General features: G+C 34.2%; 3 protein-coding genes across 11 annotated transcripts in view; 2 read left to right on the top strand and 1 right to left on the bottom strand.

The window, feature by feature from the left end:
• sno (strawberry notch) overlaps positions 1–13,770 on the top strand; it is a 47,140-nt gene that overhangs the window by 25,513 nt on the left and 7,857 nt on the right. For 2 of the 7 annotated variants that reach the window (XM_065345111.1, XM_065345112.1), the window contains exons 1-5: positions 9,688–9,820; positions 10,031–10,224; positions 10,440–10,524; positions 10,598–10,735; positions 10,817–11,047. The exons of 1 other annotated variant lie outside the window; for it this stretch is intronic. In XM_065345111.1, the coding sequence (XP_065201183.1) occupies positions 10,222–10,224; positions 10,440–10,524; positions 10,598–10,735; positions 10,817–11,047 (457 nt within the window). In that variant the 5' untranslated portion in view covers positions 9,688–9,820; positions 10,031–10,221. Of the gene's footprint in view, positions 1–9,687; positions 9,821–10,030; positions 10,225–10,439; positions 10,525–10,597; positions 10,736–10,816; positions 11,048–12,879; positions 13,250–13,274; positions 13,544–13,770 lie in introns of those variants that run through there. 4 more of the 7 variants (XM_065345113.1, XM_065345114.1, XM_065345115.1 and 1 more) reach the window with 3 other exon arrangements.
• Positions 622–9,524, bottom strand: LOC135832109 (histone-lysine N-methyltransferase Set8-like). 3 transcript variants are annotated; one of them, XR_010556277.1, is made up of 9 exons: positions 9,060–9,524; positions 8,699–8,964; positions 8,437–8,589; positions 8,035–8,319; positions 7,826–7,909; positions 7,482–7,731; positions 5,290–7,392; positions 3,993–5,199; positions 2,524–2,640 (listed from the first exon to the last, which is right to left on the bottom strand). XR_010556277.1 is itself a non-coding variant. In XM_065345122.1 (8 exons), exons 2-8 carry the CDS (start codon positions 2,532–2,534, stop codon positions 980–982), a joined length of 1,101 nt encoding a protein of 366 aa, XP_065201194.1. In that variant the 5' UTR covers positions 2,535–2,640; positions 3,736–3,976; the 3' UTR covers positions 622–979. The 3 variants fall into 3 exon arrangements, 1 of the variants encoding a protein (XP_065201194.1); XM_065345122.1 differs by lacking the exons at positions 3,993–5,199; positions 5,290–7,392; positions 7,482–7,731; ... (3 more) ...; positions 8,699–8,964; positions 9,060–9,524 and adding exons at positions 622–1,190; positions 1,267–1,457; positions 1,534–1,792; ... (2 more) ...; positions 2,287–2,453; positions 3,736–3,976 and having other exon boundaries at positions 2,525–2,640; XR_010556276.1 differs by having other exon boundaries at positions 3,993–7,392.
• LOC135832110 (putative nuclease HARBI1) lies at positions 4,432–7,242 on the top strand. Its single transcript, XM_065345123.1, has 2 exons — positions 4,432–4,658; positions 5,692–7,242. The coding sequence occupies exons 1-2, from the start codon at positions 4,432–4,434 to the stop codon at positions 6,554–6,556; spliced, it is 1,092 nt and encodes a 363-aa protein (XP_065201195.1). The 3' UTR covers positions 6,557–7,242.

Below are 13,770 nucleotides of genomic sequence, written 5' to 3' on the forward strand. Positions count from 1 at the left end.
TTCCTTTGCACAAAATTTTGACAGTTAGATCATATCATAATTGATTGAAATCAAATATATTCGTCATCTTTGCCTTTATATTTTTCATTATTCACAAGTTATTTTCATCAAAAACTCGCATTCCATTTTGGGAAGGTTTTACGAAGATCGAAGAATTCGGTTTCGGTATACTGCTGTATAGTGATTCGGCCTTTTTAGCAAAGGGAAACTGGGAAAGGTTTGAAGAGATCTGCTGAATATCTGATTGCGTTAATTTCGCTGTTCGCTCGTCGGTGTTAATCGCTAACACGTTATTCAGAGTTATCATCCAACCCCCTCAATTTCATTTTAACTGATCACATTCTGTTTCTTCTCCCATCAATCATCATTATTTGAAATATTCAGTCATTATTAATTATGAATCCAATTTTGAAAAGGGATTAGGGAAATAGAGATGAAATTCAAAAGGGGAAAAAAGCGTAACGCATACCGCAGGATTCACGACGATCAATATGAAATTTACTCCATTCATTTCTCATGGAAAAGAATTGATGGAGATAATGGAAAAGATATTGTCCATATCTGCAGGAAAAATAAAATCTGTGGTAAACAATAATAGTTATCCCAACATAAACGAATTCATTACAAGTAAAATTGATAGTTTTTAATGAAATGCAAATAATAGGTGTATTTGAAAAATAAAATGATCGAAATCAAACCATACATACTACATAGCATACGTCAAAGTCGCTATTTAGTTTTTTCTGAATACTACTGATTTCATGGACCACACAGGGGACATTTTTTTAGAAACTGATACACGAAATCACAGTTTAAAAACAGCTTAAATATAGGACATAAAATATAAAATAATTCCAATCAGTCAATGAAATTAGGAGTTCGGATAGTAATTTTTCAAGAAAATGTGATTATTTCTTGCTACCTACTCAAAAAACGAATTAAAAAATCAATACTTTATAAAAAATTTACTTATTAATGATCACTGAGCAAGCCATGGATGATACTGTAATGACAGTTTACTTCGATCACCGTAGTCATAGGTCAATTCACAACCAGGTTTAATATCTTCTCTTGCAGTTAAAATTAAACGAGGAATTCCACCCACTTCAATCGTTTTAGTACATAAATTTCCGCTTCTTGAATGATTTAGCAATCTGCCAAAACGTCCAGATTCTTTGGTCGCATCAACGCTAAAAAATCAGTAGAAAAATTCGATTACATTCTATCATGGATTTCATTCCAAGACATAATTGGAATCTAATTTACCAAAACTGATTATTTTTATGTTTGAAATAATACATGTAACACCCGGTATTTTCATCTTGTGAATAAATTCCCTCGCGTTTTTTGGCTTCTTCAAATGTAATTAATTCTCCTGCATATTCAACAACAAATTCTCCTTTCTGAAATTTTCTGGCAGCAACCACTCCACGGCCTTTACCTTCAAATATCTGCACCTGAGGCAAAGTAACGTCAGGCACACAGATATGAAATAATTCCAATATTTTGAATAAAGTGATTTGTAGTTCGTACTTCCAATCCGTCTTCTTTGTTGGAAAGAACCGCGTCCTCCAAAGTTTTTCTCTGTTCTTCTAAAACAGCTTTTCCTGTTTTACGAACGCTTCGGCGTACTGGATAAAATTCAGTTAATTTGGTTTGGCTTTTACCAGGATTACATCCATTATGATCAGCTTTTAATTTATTTCCCGTAATATTCTTCAAAATATTTTTTCCTATGTGCCCATCAATGGAGTTCAGCACGTTAGTTCCGGCAGTATTACCGATAAGTAACCTGATAATGTGCGAAAATAATTAATGAATTATTACAGCAAAGATTTCAATATGTATACAAATCGGTTTGAAAAATACCTACCGTTTTCTAATTCTGGACACTTTTTTATTCACATTCAAATCAAGCTGAGATAAGGCAGTACTTGGACTGAAAGGAACACAAGATTCAGTCTTATCTATATCACTAAATGTGCTCAAGTTATCCGGATCATTTACTGTAAAACAACAATAAATAGTAATGACAAAAAAACAATAAATGAAGGAGCAAACTTAAAATATCAGAATTACTTGAAATGGTATTGGTATCACGCAAGACATTTCTCTCGTCTGATAAATTGATCGGATCACTTGGTACTACATATACATTTTCCAACTTTGTAGATAATACTGGAGAATTTTCATAAGACTTGGGGGAAACCTGCAAAAAGAAGTAAGATATTATTCAGTGGGCTTGATGAAAAAATTGAAAGAAATTGCACTTTTTTCTGCTTTTACCGAAACATTGTAGTATTTTGTTATCTTATTAGGCGATACAGTGTTTGAATGAGACAATTTTCCTTTGAATTTTCTTTTGGATTTTGTATGGGCAGGATTTGCTACATTAGAAGTCACAGAAACTGATTCTATATCGCTCTTGGGATTCGATGCACTTTTTTTCTTTCCTAAAATGAACACATTTCAATAATTGCAGAAAAATATATAGAAAACAACTTGAATATTTATTTAGAAGTACCTCGAACCATGGTGATCGCTGAGTAAATTTAAAAATGGAACACGACGGAAGTGGTACAGGTTCAAAAATAGCAGATCAAGGTAAATCTTGAAGAATCATCATGAATATTTTAGACCCTTGAAAATGAAAAAGTACTTAAGAAAGTTAGCTCAGTATTAAAACATAATATTAAAATTCAAAAAGGATTGGCAATAAAATGAATCTTAAATTTTGGTGAACTTATTGAAAGAAAAAGATAATTCTCTACGCAGACAAAATTTGCTCCAACAACAAAGAATCGATTCTCGAAATTAACGTTTTCGGGGTAAAAGGTTCACATGTCGTACCGCCGTTGCTACAATAGAAAGGCTGAATTTGAAGAGTTCAGGGAAAGAACGGCGTAACCAGTTTTTTATACATTTTACAGGAAAATGTTGTACGACTCGGAAGTAATCATTATTTGGCTTGAATTTGGTTTCAAATACTCCAAAGGTTTGGTTGGATCAATTTTGAGTATGAAAATATCTTTCAGTTGTGAAAGAAATACTTCCAGAGTTCCGATTAACACACGAGCAACATTTTGCTCCGAAAATCATTTAGTTACCTACGCTGTTCTTTCCCTGCATTCATGCTTTATGCGATTTTCAAGTCGTTATTCTGAGTGAAATAGTGCAAATATTCATTTTTCACAAAAACTGAATGGAATAGCTCAGCTCGATATACAAAGTACCACCAAGAAAAAAAATGAAAAAATTCGGTCAAATTTGTTGTTTTTTGAGTGAAATGGTGCCGATAGTAAAGTACATTAAAAAAAATTGAAAAAAATGATGTTACGTCGTTCTTTCCCTGCGCTCTTCATTTTATCCCAATGTTCGCGATACTTGTAAAAATTAATGATGAAGAGAATTCAATCAGCCAAGAGTGATCGCGAATCATCATAAAAGGTAATCGTTCATCGTCACCCCGAATAGACCATCTCTGGCAGTCCACCGGAAGGTTTCAACATTCTTTCCTTCAGTTATCATGAATGAAATTTCGAAAAACTACAGGGTGAAAACAATATGAAGTTGACTGCTGTAGCTGTTGGTTTGGTTATTGTCCGTGGTTTTAGCAAGGTTCATGTTGATGTACCTTGGCTAATGGACAATAATTCGGAATTCCATAACGGCAAACAACTAGAAATTCTGAACGCATGAACGCAGGCAATACGAACCAAGAAACGAAATACATACGTTTTAGATGCACGCCAACTTCTGTTTAATATGATATTTCAAAAACGACTCGCTTCTTCGCAGGTTGGAAAATTGATTAGGCGATTCATTTCAAATTTTCAATCAAATACTGAACCGATATTCGGGATATCAAATGAAATTGAAAAAATGGCGAACAAACTCGAAACTTGACACTAAACTTGACTGAACGAATGGAACGGCTGAACGCTGATAAAATATACAAATTTTAAATCAACTTTAACGGACGCTCCCCTCACCTCAGTACCTGCGACAGTAGGTTTGTTCGTTTTTATTACTCGGTCTAACCGGGTCTACACTTTCCTTACTCTCCTTACTCCGCTCTCCACTTTTTACCCCTGATTTAACCAAAGACCTATAACAGGTCTCTGGATTTAACCTTACCCGGGTAAGAAACCTGGTTAAAAACGAACAAACCTAGGGCCACTTGTACCACAAACAGTTAAACTACAGTCAAGAGTTGAACCAAGTTCAGTAGGAAAAGTGTGTTGTACCAATCTCGTTCAACTCTTGAACTGTAGTTAAATTTAACTCGCCAATTTCGGCCGGTTAAACTACAGTTAACTGAACTTCAGAACCCAACACTGATAAACTTCGTAAACATACGCTGTTATCAACGTGCATGGCGATTATTGATTATTAATTTTTGAGTTTTAAGTAATAAATAAAAAATCTCTAATGTCGATGTACTCAGATGATGATGAAAATCTTACATCAGACGAAGATTTTCAAGAGTTGGTTTACAAGATTGCGTTTCCGCGCCGAAAAAAAAAATTTAGACATCGAATAGATCATTTTGTAGAATGGAATGAACAAGAATTTTTAGATCGATTTCGTCTCTCGAAATCAACCGTTATGTATTTAGTTGAAAAACTAAAATCTAAAATCAGTTCACGAACTACCAGGTAAATTACATACAACAAATATACCATTCAAATGTAACCTTATATGAGGATTTTTTTGTGTACTTTGAGCCATGCCGGAAACCTGATTCGCCATTCATCCAGCAAGCAATAATAATTATTTCCATTACGCAGTGCCAGGATTCCTCTACTCCCTATTATAAAAGGTACTCCATCAACAGAACACCGCAGTTCCGATTATTTTTCATTAAAAAATGACACACAAAATTCACTTCATCACTTCCAATGTTTATTAAATTTTTCATCATCTCCGCTGGGCAATTTCAGTAATTTGTACGATCACTTTCAATAGTTCAATATTATGCATATTATTTGAGCTCTGAAAGCTCCGGCATTGTACTCTTCACAGCAAAACACATGATTCCAGTTTGCAGTTTCTTCAGACAGATCTTTCTGATGTTTGTACGAGTAATACTGCTATGCAATATCAATCAAATGTGACATGTTGCACGTTTAAAATATATTTTGATTCTCAAAGAACAGATGAAACTCAACTTTGGCTTCCGTATTCCAGTTTGCTCACCTGACACAGTGTAATAGAAATAATCTTTCGGAATATCTGTTTATTTGAAGTGATTAGTGAATAATTACTAATTATAAAAATGATACTTACTAGAAATTATCAGTACAGCTGCAGCATCTACGCATAACTTTGGCGATCAACTTTTCAATTGGGTTTGCAGCCTTCTAATGTAATCACAATTCATGGCCTGATATGATTATTTGCGTTGAAGAATTAAAATTAAGAACAATAAAATGCAAAAAAGGTTACAGCAGCGGAGAAATGATCATTACTTTTGGCACTTTATAATACTTTTACACAGAAACATGCATGTGTTTAGTTCACTATTCACGATGCTCAGGATGTTTACTTTGATGATTACTGATATGCCCATGCTAGCACTCAAAAATGGCACATCCACCGTACCCAAAGAAAAACTTGCTCACAAACGGCTACCTTCACTTACTTCTCATAAGTGGGGTACTTTAATAATAATTATGATGCATTTTTCAGAAATAATGCACTCACTGCACGCGAAAAAGTACTGTTAACGCTACGATATTACGCTACAGGCTCAATGATAAAAGTAGCTGCAGATTTTGTTGGCGTACACGAGTCTACTGCCAGCCGCGTTATCCGACTCGTCTCCTACTATTTGGCGCGTCTGAGACCAGAATTTATCGAGTACCCAACCTCTGAAGAAGAACTAAGTGAAATACGGCAAGGATTTTTCAATATTGCACAGTTCCCTCGGTGTATTGGCGCAGTCGACTGCACTCACGTAAAAATACTATCTCCTGGTGGCCAGGATGCTGAAATTTTTCGCAACAGAAAACGTTTCTTTTCATATAACGTTCAAGCTGTATGCGATTCTAACCTGCGATTTCTAAACGTTGTCTGTCGATGGCCTGGTAGTTCACATGATTCTACAATATTTAATAATTCATCTATAAAGTATAAATTTGAAGATGGAGAATTCGGAAATGACTTGTTGGTGGGTGATGGAGGATATGGTGTTCGGAATTACCTCATTACTCCACTTCGAAATCCCATCACTGCCGCTGAAAAAAAATTCAATTTCGCACAAATTCGAACCAGAAACCCCATAGAACGCACTTTTGGGGTATGGAAACGACGTTTTCCGATTTTAGCGGTGGGTATCAATTTAGAAGTGACCTCTGTTGAAATGGTGGTTACAGCTACTGCTGTATTGCATAACATTGCAAGATTTTTCGGTGATGCAATGCCTGCAGTGGAGCGTGGGATTGAAAGGTTGGTGGATTTAACGGAGTTTGATGCCGAAGAATTTGCTGTGCCACCAATTAATGTAAATCAGATCCAAAGAGATACCTTAATCAATTACTTCGATGCACTATAATTAAAAATAAAATTCTTTATTGTTTATGAAATAATTTTGAAACGGAGTATGTAATACGAATTCAATAAAAAAAACGAAGTTCTACAAGTTCTATTCAATGCATTTCCCCATGAAATATTAGTAATAAATAATAATAAGATTTTCAGTTGTATGTTGATAAAAGGAAGAGAAAAATGAAAAATCATGTTGCAAAACTTGAATCAAAGTTCTTTTTTTATTTGTTTTTTAATCTCTTTTCCGGCATTGCAAACCATCTTCTTATAGAATGAACTGTTTCAGAGTGTTCTAATTTTTCAAAATAATTTCACCCATCTACGTTAGTAATAGAAAAACTTGACCAACTTGAGAAATATGAACAAAAAACGCATTTATTTCTAGAAAAAAAATGAGACCAATACTTCTCAAATGACTCAAATTAATAATTAAAAATGAAACAACGAACACAATCGTGCTGCCGCAGCAGTGAAATCACATCAATTGAAAATAAAAATAATTAACACTCTTGTTGCCACAGCAAGGAGACATCAATTAAAAATAAAAACACACTTGCTGCCACAGCAGTAAAAACACATCGATTCATAATAAAAGTAATTAAGAATTGCTTCCACCTTCCACAGCAGTAAAAACACATTGATTAAAAATAAAAATAATTAACACTTACTGCCAGAACAGTAAAAACACATCCATTCACGATGAAAATAATTAACATTCGCTGCCACCTGCCACAGCAGTAAAAATACATTGATTAAAAATAAAAATAATTAACACTTGCTGCCAGAACAGTAAAAACACATCCATTCATAATGAGAATAATTAACATTCGCTGCCAACTGCCACTGCAGTAAAAACAGATCGATTAAAAAAAAAAACAATGAACATTCGGACATTCCCTAAAATCAAAAAATTTCATTAAAATTATACAGACTCTTTATCCAGCTGCTTTTGCAGTATTTTCATTTTCAGGTGATGCTCATCGAGCATCAACCTGATCCTGAGCTCAATCTCCTCTTCCTCTTTGGAAAGTATACGTTCATGTTTATCTTTTTTCTGTTGTAATTCTAAACAATGTTTCTCTTGGAACGACTTCTTCTGCAGTTCAATCAACGTCCGTTTTTCCCCGGCCCATTTAGAGAGCTGGTCTTCGTATATACGGCGGCGTTTTGTGAATTCCGATTCTGCAACACAGTAGGATACACTCAGCATTAGTGACAAATGACTAAGTACATACATAAATTTTTGAATCAATTCCTGTAATAATTATCTACTTACGTTTTGATGAGTTTTCTTGAGTACCTGCATTTGATTCTTTTTGCTTGTTTTTGTTTGCTTGACGTTTTCTATTCCATTCTTCATCTAACAATAACAATTACGATTCACATTATTTTAAAAGGTAATAATTTGTAAAAGGAAACGAATTTTTTAAGTGTAGTATTGAAATGAATCATCAAACAAAATATGTATTCAAAATTAGTACTTACATTCCGATTGAGAGATATCAGTATCCTTATTCGATGTTTTTGGCAGAGCACTTGAGTTTTGAGAATTCTGTACTGTATTTGCTGCATTCGGTGCTGTTATATTTTTGGACCTCAGTGGTTCACTTCTTATGATTAATTTCCGAGCCCTAATAGCTTCAAAATCGGGATCATCGGATGTATTTGCTGTATTCGGTGCTGTTACATTTTTGGACCTCAGTTGTTCATTTCTTAAGAGTAATTGCCGAGCCCTAATAGCTTCGAATTCGGCATCATCGGATCCTGTGCCTGTAATTTGATAAAATGATTAAAAATGATAATGTAGACAGAAAATCAGAATATTACAGGTAACCAATTCTTGCAGCTGAAGGAGTAGGTTGAACTATAGATAAATTGCATACGAACCTACGTTATCTGTATTCTGAGTATGTACTTCTACTTCCTCAACGTCATCAATTACTTGCTCAGCATATCCGTTAGCATGATTGTTGTTATAATCAATTTCCGTTTCTTGAATATACGAGTCTAAAATTACAGGATGAAACGCTGACGTTTGTTCTAGAAAACATAAATGAAATGAAAAATGTACATCTTTCTTCATTTAAGCAAACATCACATCATTGAATTGAATATCACAAGGTAGGTGTGTTGATTTTAAATTACATACCATTATCACAATCAAAATGTGAATCCTCTCCAGTCATTCTGGGACCTAACATTTCGGCTATGTCGTGCTCAGTTTCTGTGAATTTTACAGCCAACGGCGGTCCTCCTCCGGTTCCAGCTACGTGACGTTTTTCCTCCGCATATTTCTGTTTTGCTCGTTTTTTAATGTTTTCGTACTTGTTTTTCAAAGTGGAAACATCGCGAAATTCTCCCAACGCCAGCTGATTGAATTCAGCCTCAATTTTCTTCCAGGTTGCTTTTTTTAAACTGTTTTGAAAACATGATTCAAATAATTAACTACCCAAATCAAATGTATAAAAGATGAGAACATGATGATGAAAATGAAACTGTACTGTACTTACTTATTATTATTTGATCCGGTACTTTTATTTTCAATAATCGGTTTGTACCTTTTCAGTACTCGAATCAAGGTGTTCTCCTCTGCAGTTGAGAAATTTGTAGCTCTTTTCATTTTCCCTTTAATATTCTCCATTTTTCAAAAAAATTCACAGTTTTTAACACGACGAAAATTAATAAAACGCCAAGGTTTCAATTAAAAATAATAAAATATGCTGCAACCGGCAACCATCGACTGTTTACTTTACGAATTCAAGTTGCAACTCGAATACAATCATCAAAACCACAGAAATAGCTCACGGAAACACTAGTCACGTATTCCATCACGCAGTCATGCGTACCTAAACGTAGATCACCAAACGGAAGAATGGTACAACACAACGGTGAGTTGAACTAGGATCAAAGATGAACGGAGTTCACATGAACTGCAGTTAACTTCAGAATTGTACAAGTGGCCCCTAGTGCGACGGTCTGCGACGGTTAAAGCAGCGCAGCAAAGCTCTTTTCACTTCACCCTTGCGGTATCAACAAATCACGGCGCCAAAATTTCTGTCATAAGGCATTGAGGAAATACGGTCTTCCATAAACTTTTATGCTTGAAGGAAAAAAACAAAAAAAAAAAAAAAATTGGTGGGGAAGCGGCAGATAGGGTTATATCAATATGGCGGGACGACCCAAAATCTAAATTATTTACAATTTTTCTAATACCGAAGTTAGAATTATTTTAATTTATCAATTAAAGAAAATGTATTGTTTCAAATTGAACGTAAGTTATTTTCGATAACCTTATACAAAGTTGTTCGAGTGACTTAACTTGTACTAAGAAATGAGCAACTGTGTACATTCTTTTATTTTCGTTGTAGGCTTATCCCTTTGTTTTGAATTTTTTTCTCCTGTTTTTCAAATGTGACAAAAGTTATTTCAGGTCAATTTAATGAAAAAGGTTATATTAAGCATGTTTATTCTAATGTTACAGCATGAATTATAGTTGCCTGATTCATAATATTGAGAGTTTATCGCCGTGTGATAGGGGATCTATGTTCTCCAGTGTTCATAATTTTTATCAGTGCATAGGCTGGAATCAATTGTATAAATACGTTTATGTTAGCTGTTATTCTGATGCAGTTGCCATTTTCGCTTAGTTTCAGATTATATATATCATAAATCATGGTGAGTAATGTTCTTGATCGCTTGCGTAATTTATACTCGACAATACTCATCTTTATATTCATTTAGTTCGAGCGTTTCTTGTCGGATAGAGTAATCAAATATGAATTTGGTTAAATGTTTTATTCAATCATACAAGCATTATTCATGTTATTTAGTACCTAATATAGTAAATTGCGCTATGCTAAAATAACATGAACGCGTGTTATGTTTTCCAGAGTTCGAAAAAAGTGAAAAACGAGAGTCCCCCGTCAGATAGTGATTTCGATGATGATGAGGATCCAGATCTGATAGAAGTACCAGGTGAATACCTTTCCTCACTTTTGTGATTTTTATTTTCGGTAAATCCATAGTCTCGGTTTCTTTTTAAAATCAGGCGGTGGTAAAGATCTGGAATCAGCAAAGTCAATCAAAGAAAAATTGGAAGATTCGACTGATTCATTAGAAGAAAAGCCCTCCGTTGAGGGAACAGATACTACAAATGATATCAAACCAAATTTGACTGCTCAGAATGGTACTTGGATTTATTTTAAAGTTGTACATCTCTGTCCACATTCCAAACAAATTTAAACGGAAAATTATTCATTAATTTCAGTATTGAATGCAAACAGCGCTATTTTGGAGCAGTTAATGTCGAAACCGTCATTAAATCCAAATTTTGATAAATCAAAAGCACCTTTGAGTGGCAATGTTGGTGGAGTGGTTCCGCCCCAGTCATTTTTCAACTATCCTTCCGGGGTATCATCTGCTATGATGTATCCTCCTGGCATGCAAGGTTATCCGACGATGAATCCTAATTTTAATGCCGCTCAGTTTTTTCCGCAGGGTAAGTTGAAGTTGTTTTCGTACGTAAGTGGTTGTTTCTTTTGTCCAATTTAGGATTTGGTTATTCGAAATGAAGTATGTGCATTTTATGTTGTAACTGGGATAATCATTTTGGAGTTCGATCTTTCATTCTGATTTAAAACAACGTACTTAATGATGTTGAGATTTCTGAAAACCAGACGTTCGTATACTTGATATTTACCGCATCGTGTCATTTGAAAAGCAGCCTTGTAAAATTCTTTCTTCCCCCGCAAAATTTTAGTGGTTATTTTTTGAACTGTGAATAAAGATTGTTTAATATTAATGCTTTAAGTACCTTGCTTGCATTAATATTATTGAATTTGTTCTTCATTTATTTCATGCATGTTGAAATAAACGACTTCTATCTTATTTATTGAAAATAAATATGTATTTTATCAGTTGGAGCTTGAAATTTTAATTTGCTGCTTGCTTTTCTGATCTTCAAAGAATTGATGTCGTAATATTATCACGCGTATATTTTTGCTTATTGATGTTACATTGAGATATGTAACTGTTTTTTGAATCCATCGCTTTGTTTAATTCTAGTTTGTTAGAAGTGTCCGAAAATTTTGTGATTTGCTAAATGATAAGTGTCATCATTTCATTCTCTTCAGTCTTGTTTTTTTAAAATGGTATTTGTATTTAAAGTACCTACATACCTAACCTACCTATGTACCTAATCACAACGCTTTTGCTGGTAGGTAGAAATGAAGATTTTCGATAATATGGTGGACTGATATTTACTTATTTGAGCGTCGTTTTCTAGTCGATTATTTGAATTCTCATTAAGAACACACGCGGGAGCATAAAAATACGATAAGGAAAGAAATTAGAAAAAGAACAATGTTGTCATAATTATCATGAATCGTGTTTAAGGAGATGAATAGACATTACAATAATCCTGAAAAGAATAATGATCAAAAGAAATGTTTTATTTATTTATTTATTTATTTATTTATTTATTGTTTCGTTTATTTCTAGTAAGTAACAACAAAATATGAAGCAAGCGACTTGAAATATGTATTATCTATTCTTCTGAGATTGAGATTAAGCAGGATTGGATTTGTCTTTAGTCATTTCATCCTGCATTCGCTATTTTTTCTTGGAAGTATGAAAATGCCAAGTGTTGAGATTATTTATGATCATTAATCACATTCACGCTTCATTCCAAAGTGAATCGCAATTTCACACTATTTATTTTAGTTTTTCCGATTAGATGTGTTTTTTTACACGGATTTTGGCAGATTTTCTAGAATCTGGACTTGGACGTTTTTTTAAAAAAAATACATATCTCTTTAAGCATTTTTTAGATTATATTCACCTTTCGCCAAATTTCAAAACCTTAAAAGTCCTATTTTTCGAAGTAAAATACTAAATCCATTTTATAATCAAAACCCACTATCCTAGCGGGTACTAGCGGGTAGGGGATTGTCGTGGATTCTAAATCTGCCAAAATTCGTGTAGAAAGAACACATCTATTACATCTATTACCTCGCTTTCAATATTCCTCATTTACAAATTACAACCTCTTGTAGTTCGCCAAAGCTGCATTCTCGCTTTTTTCACGGTCGACGCTTTTTTCCCTCAATGTTATTCATTCATTCATATTCTACGGATACAGAACAGAAGGTAATAAAAAAAATGCATCGAGGAGGTAGTGATATCAGACCTTAGTCATTGTCCAGTCGATACAGTGGTACACTTACACTGTTCTCCTTAATACAGTCACGTACACACACACACACACACACACACACACATGCATGTTTCAACTTGAAAAATTCTCTTTATCTCTATTCTCTTCATGTAAAATCGCAGCGATTGGCGTGGAAAAAGTGGTGGGGCTGATGATTGAGGGAATGATTTCTGATTGGACAAAGTTGGATGGTTATTTTTTTTTTGTGTAGTTTTTTTTCATATCTTGACGTCTGAAGAAAGCAATGAAAGCATCGTGGTCGTGGAATTCGTGGAAGAAGTGTGTCTGAGTGACTAGTGAGAAAAAGAATGCTCTGTTTTGGCGCTCATTTTTGGCTTATTATTCATGTGGAAAGGAAGTCTCAGCTCAGTCAGCTCGAGCTCAGTTATTTTTGTTGATTCGTGTCTCTCTGTTCAATCTCTTCTTTCAATGAACATTTTTGCCGCGCGATTTTTCCGTAGAACGTGTTGCTGACTGTGAAGTGAAGTAAAATTTAATTTTCTTTAAAATAATTATTCGTCGTTAATGTTTTAATCTTGTGTAGCATGTTATTATTTATTATTCTAACGTGAGTGGAATATCTTGAGTTACTTCATCCGCATACCATCACGTGTATAGACTGCAAAAGCATGGCCCGTTTTCGACGTTTCCGACGTTATAATTCTTTTAAAACACCAAAAAAATCCAAGTCGCCTCGTAAAAAAGCACGTCGAACACCAGTACCAGTTCCTGAGTATGATCACGAATCTGAGTATTATAATGGCGAATACGATTCTGGAAGTAAGATAATCATTTCAGCTGTAACCGCGTGGAAAATTTCATGTCACTAGCGGTTATGGCTTAGTAAATTATTGCTGATCGAAGCTCTCATAACCTGATGTGGTCTTTATATTGCATGCCGTAGTCTTGACGTTTTGAATTGGCGTTGATAGTTAGATGGATAGATTGATTAATTGATAGACGCTAGATCACAGTTAACTTGCAGAATGGTAGTGTAATAATGTGTG

This window comes from Planococcus citri, chromosome 1, assembly GCF_950023065.1.
Source record: "Planococcus citri chromosome 1, ihPlaCitr1.1, whole genome shotgun sequence".
NCBI classification, from domain to species: domain Eukaryota; kingdom Metazoa; phylum Arthropoda; class Insecta; order Hemiptera; family Pseudococcidae; genus Planococcus; species Planococcus citri.